The 5,900-nt window shown below is 49.6% G+C and overlaps 1 protein-coding gene across 1 annotated transcript; it reads left to right on the plus strand.

The window, feature by feature from the left end:
• The first annotated feature begins 2,755 nt into the window (after window positions 1–2,755).
• On the plus strand, window positions 2,756–5,698 carry LOC124686054. The gene is made up of 2 exons (XM_047220058.1): window positions 2,756–3,011; window positions 5,038–5,698. The coding sequence occupies exons 1-2, from the start codon at window positions 2,881–2,883 to the stop codon at window positions 5,486–5,488; spliced, it is 582 nt and encodes a 193-aa protein (XP_047076014.1). The 5' UTR covers window positions 2,756–2,880; the 3' UTR covers window positions 5,489–5,698.
• The last annotated feature ends 202 nt before the right edge of the window (window positions 5,699–5,900 follow it).

The following is a 5,900-nucleotide window of genomic DNA, read 5'->3' on the forward strand; positions in this document are numbered from 1 at the left end:
CGTACGCCCGCGTGTACTTATGGTACATGATTTCCAGGACTCTCTTTCCTGACAGTGGGGGTAAGCTGGCCCATTGGTGTTGGCTGAAGGCGCTTACGGTGTTGGACGCCCGGTGGAGTTGGGGAACAGCGGCACTTGCCTACCTCTACCGGCAGGTGATGATTTGTTCTATGTACTATTTTCCTATAGTAGTGCGCTACACAAAGTAGTAACCAAATATCTTATGTACGCAGTTGGACGAAGCTTGTCGCAGGATCGGGAGCAAGACGGGTAGCGGCGGTATTGGTGGATGCATGCTCCTACTTTCCGTATGGAGCTGGGACCGCCTATCGGCTTGGGCGTCCCGGGGTACTCAACGAGACGCCATGGCCTCATTTCCCTCACTTTCCCGATCGGGAGCCCACTTGGGCATACCTTTGGGACAATGTCTCGGAGATGACGAGCGATCCAATGATCATGTACAGGCAGTACACCGCGGAGTTGGACACTCTTACCGCTGAGCGAGGTAACCGATCACTGCGGAGTTGCAATCCTAGTTTTGATTGATTCTACTGGCATCTACTAAATAATTGTATGCTGCAGGTGGAATGGGAGCCATATGGTAGCTACTACCGTATTGGCGCGACGATGACTGACCTAAACCCCAAGTGCACGGAGGAGGCGCAGTTCTGGCGTATGCGCTGCCCACTCATATGCATGTGGCTTGTTGAACACCACCAGCCGCAAAGAGTGATGAGACAGTTTGGGCTGTATCGGAGTGCCCACCAATGTGGCAAGACACGGACAAGGCGCTTCACAGGTAAACTTCGGAATCATGCGATGGAAGATTCTTGATAGAAGAGGTACAAACTAACTTGTTGATTCTTGCAGGCTTGATAGGCAGCGGCAGAGGAAGATCACAAATTGGCCGGTCCATCATAGCGGCCACATCACGGCGTTCCAACACCGCTTGGAAGCGGCACGGAATGCTGGCCCCGAGCAGATTGTGCCTCACGACTTCACCGCTTTCAACAACTACCTCGAGTGGTTCCATCGAACACGCGTATCGAGTTAGTGAAGCGCGCGTATCGTGAAGAGATCTTGGACGACCCCATCCGAGTTCGATGAGGTTGGGCAAAGCCAGCACGACACTTTTGCTCGCAGAGGGAGATCGACTTCTATTGCTTCCGAGCTGAACTTCGTGGTAATGGATTCTCTCACTAACTAGTACATCATCTAGATTGCCATGTGCTCGCTTAAATTGTGTATGCTATGTTTGTCACAGCGGGAGGAGATCCGGAAAACAGCCGAGGAGTGCGAGGTTGTGTGGGAGCAGAGCCACACGGATGAAAAGCCCGTCGGACCGTTGCGGAATTTCGTTAAGGTATGATCACCAACTTTGAATGTACGCAATTATGTTCTGGTGGCTTTGTAACCGTGAGTTCCATGACGCGTAACACCGCACGAAAGATGCGGCGGTTAGCGAACTTGCTAGGTTGCCGCGAAGGCGAAATCCCTACATCCTCCTCTTCGAAGAACATGTATGGACTATTTTGTTGCTGTGAAACATGTTCTTACTAATTTCAACTTTTGTAATCTCATGTGTTCATGTTTGTGCAGATTCCTCCCGAGGACGACCTAATTCCGAGTCAAGGCGTACTTCCGAAGCGTACCTCCAAGCAACGGTCAGCTTACCGGTTGAAGCCAAGGGGCAAGGCTCCAAACCGGTACACTCCGGAAGATTATGTCAACCGAGGAAAGAAGGTTGTCACTGAGGAGGATGACGGGCCGCCGCGGAGATCAGCTATGTCGAGGATGAGGAACGACGAGCCGTTCTCTTCAGAGGAGGAGGAGGAGGAGGAGGAGGAGGAGGAGCAGCAGCAGGAGCAGCAGCAGCCAAGGCAGCGGACGAAGAGGATGGCCGTCCGGAAGCAGCCCGTGAGGACGACACGTCGAGGACGACACTAGGATGTGCTCCGTGTTGTTGTGAACTATATCTTCATAAGTATCGATTTGTGAACCCTATGTCATTTCGAACCATGGTCTGTAATGCTACTTGTTGTTTGAATCTACGTGCTACAATGTGACCTATGAAGTGTTATATGTGTATGTCATGAAATTTCTACTTGTTGTGTCCAATATTGTACTCGTAATCTGTTGGAGTTTGGTAGGATTTTTCATGTTTTCAACACAAGTCCATGTGTGGCGCCCTTCCGCCGGCGCCACAAGTGCTAGTGTGGCGCCCGTGGCATCGGCGCCACACATGCCAACTTATATGAACCATTGGGTCCAAAACATACGTGGGACAAATCCTCCGGGACTTAGCCGTTTTCGCGAGGCTCTATGTGTGGCGCCGTGGCATCGGCGCCACACGAGGCTAGTGTGGCGCCCGTGTCATCGGCGCTACACATCGAGCCTCGCAAAACGGCTAAGTCCCGCAGGAATTGTCTCACAGTATGTTTTGGGGATTACAAGTGCATGTGTGGCGCCGTTGGGAGGGCGCCACACATGCTCGCCACGTCGGATGGGCGCACCGGCTCGGCGTCGATGGCGCCACGTCGGGCCGGGTCGGTGGCGCCGGCGGAGAGGGAGCCACATGGGCATGTGTGGCGCCCGTGGGAGGGGCGCCACACAAAAGGGTTAGATTGGTGAAATAGTTTCGCCGGAGGGTCAGTCTGTGCTTTTCTTCCACTTTTGGGTTATTTTTGTGTAAATCGCCGACTTGAGCAGAGCACCCAGCATCTTCCTGCAAGGAATTATACCTTCTCGTCCTTGGCTTACTTATTTACCGCTTTGCCCCTCCTCCACGAATCCAAATCGATCCCCTTCCTTTCCTTTCCATCCAAATCGCCAAATCGACTCGCCGCCTCCGTAAAACCCCGCCGCCGCCGCCGGAGAGTGATGGTGCTGTGGGAGCTGACGGCGATCACGGCCTACTTCCTCGGCCTCAGGCGGACCTACCGCCTCGCGCTCCGCGGCCAGCGCCGCCTCATCGGCCCCAACCATCCCAGGGTACGGGACTTCGTATACAGGTAGGTAATCCCCACCGCCCCAACCCCCCCTCTGGCCTCTGCTCCCCTACGGACGGACCGACGGAGCCAAACCAACCAATGCTTAATCCGTGCCCTTGTCATGTGCTTGACCAGCAAACCATACTGTCAAAAAAATAACAACAATGGATGCAGCACCAGAGAAGAGTTAGCTTTAGGTGTATTTTTAGCAGCAGCTTGAGCTGAAATCCTTAGTGAAGCGCGCATAGCTCTACCCGGTTAGGTGCCTTGCTGCTACTAGCCCGGTAGGACGTGCTTCTAATAACTCCTTGTATGCAGGCCATAATGTGACCCTGCAGTGTCCATCAGTCAAACCAACCAATGTTTAATCCGTGCCCTTGTCATGTGCTTGACCAGCAAACCATACGGTCAAAGAAATAAGAACAATGGATGCAGCACCAGAGCAAGAGTTTGCTTCAGTTTATTTTTTAACAGCAGCTTGAGCTGAAATCCACAGTGAAGATTGCTTCAAAAAAAAAAAAAAATCCACAGTGAAGCTGCTGCAACCCGGTTGGGTGCCTTGCTGCTACTAGCGCGGTAGGACGTGCTTCTAGCTCCTTGTATAGTTGTATGCAGGCCCTAATGTGACCATTTTACAGCTCCGTGTGTGCTGCCTTCCTTTCATTTCATCCGCAACAGGGGATGTCTAGTCCAATGTGACCGTACCTCTATTAACACAAACAAGCTGTCCAGCATCAGATCCCAGACATGAAGGTTGGCACATCCGGCTTCCCTGTTTCCGGGCAAGGGAGCGTAAGTGCTGTATTCAGGTTTGCTGCTGTCTCAGTGGTATAAACTTGCAACTGGGAGGTTCCATCCCCTACTGGTCCAGCGTTTATAGCTTTATATCACAAACTTACACGGTAAAGCAGTCTACAATATCGTGGCAGGTGTACGTGATGCCGGATGCCAGTGATACAATTGACTTTACTGCATTACACGTTCGAGCCACTTCTCATTTGGAGTTGAGCAAAGCTGTACCTGCTTGCGATTTGCGTACATAGTCTTGAGTTCATTTTGTTGAGGAGTACAAGTGTTGGTCTAGGTGTCTAGGAGTCCGTATTTGTTAGATTTACTATTGTGTACCGCAAGTCAGATGTACTACATATTGTGGCCTTTGCCCCCCCTGTTAATACAAGCTGTTGTTTATCTTAGGGTTTTTTCTGCACGTCGTAACTCCGTGCTGCTTGGTTGGATCGGAAAACTTTTTTTTAGTTCTTCTTTCTTCCGATCGATTCCGTCGCTGCTTGACGATTCCACCATTGTTGTTGGTTGACTGCCCCTTGCTGCGCCAGATCGATACCACCAGCTCCACCTTGCTTCTGCTATAGATCAACCCGCATTCCTTGCTAGATTGATTTTGCTCTTGATTCTGCTGCTGCTGTCGCCATCTCGCTACTTTTGTCTTGATTTGCTACCTGCTTACCTTAGACTACTGTTGAAACATAAACATTAGCAAACAAACCTTGCATTAGACTCGTTTCATCTTGTAAGTTGTTATTATTGTTCACGTCTATTGAGCCTGAACTGTCTCTGAATAGTTGCGACCGGACAGTTATGATCACACTGCCTTTCTCTCATTCCATCCAGTCTCCTGTGTGGCTGTGTGGGATTCAACCGCTGTATGAAAACCACAATTTCAGCAGCTCTGTTTAATCTTTTGATCACTGCTCTTTATTCAACTTCGGGGTGTCTGAATCTGGTTTCATGTCTTGATCCTGTATTGTTTTGTAAACCTGATGATGTCTGCCGTACTGAATCTGGTCATAACTTCTTTGTAAGAATTAAAGAATTCAGATAGCCTCTTCTGATAGATATAATAAACTTGTTCGCTTTTTACAATAGGATCATTGAACAGAACTAGTGGTGAACTATTTCCATCAACACTCGAGATGAATTTGCTTAATGATTATCACTGTATTTTGGGACTAAATAGGCCTGATGTCAGTTTACAATGCTAGCCAAAAATCATGATTGGTCTGATCCTTTTCTCCTCCATGTAATCCAGGCGAACACGTAGTATTTTCGACGTTGCAGTCTCAGTGCACAAGAAAATTCAGGAGAGGGACTTGGAAGTTGGTCGGAATGTCGGGAACGCGATCCTTCGCTGGCTCGACCGCATGAAGCCGTCGGCGCAGATTCGCCCCCATCCTCCAGGCCTGCCGAGCGGCAGCTCAGAGCAGTACAGGCATCTCTCGACCATGAATAAGGCTGCGGGAGCCCAGAAGCCTGCATCCAAGACTTCGACGCATGATTCCAGCGGGAAGATGCTGTTCTCTCCCCTGAACATCCGACCCAAGTCCTTCCCTATCCTCCCCACGATGATGCAGTCCACCAGAATCAGTGCGAGCAGCCAGTGCAGGCGCATCTCCTCCTCGCCATTCCCGTCCGTCACTGCCAGAAGGAAGGACATGATGGAGGGCGTTTTCAGGAAGGACATTGCGCAGATGATGTTGTAAGGAGGTTTCTATAGCTAGCTGTTCTGTTTTTTTTTTTTTTTTTTGTAATCTGAACATTGTTACTACTTGACTGGAACTTGGCCGAGAACAAATCTCTCACTAAAAGTCTTGTAATAATGGTGGAGTGCTGAACATAATATTTGTTGCTCTACCAGCTTCGGCCAATGCTGTATTTTCTGGCCAATCATCAGACTGTAGTAGTATATTCGATAATGCCCGCAGGTTGATGTAATACATGTTCTCTTCCGTGTCAGAAGCATCAGGTCAGGTCACCAGCATATTAATAAAACTATGTGGTAATTAGAGTATCATGTCAGATCACATGCATAAGAACCATGTCACATTGCATATTAAAATGTGCTATGTAGTATCTACGTTTACTTGTTTTCAGTTTATATCATATCCTGATAAG

This window comes from Lolium rigidum, chromosome 2 (assembly GCF_022539505.1).
Source record: "Lolium rigidum isolate FL_2022 chromosome 2, APGP_CSIRO_Lrig_0.1, whole genome shotgun sequence".
Classification (NCBI taxonomy): domain Eukaryota; kingdom Viridiplantae; phylum Streptophyta; class Magnoliopsida; order Poales; family Poaceae; genus Lolium; species Lolium rigidum.

Bases quoted from the DNA above. Each gene is read 5' to 3' on its own strand.
- LOC124686054 (XM_047220058.1), top strand. From the start codon at position 2,881: ATGGTGCTGTGGGAGCTGACGGCGATCACGGCCTACTTCCTCGGCCTC. The intron at 3,012-5,037 runs GTAGGTAATCCC...CATGTAATCCAG, and splicing joins GTACGGGACTTCGTATACAG to GCGAACACGTAGTATTTTCG.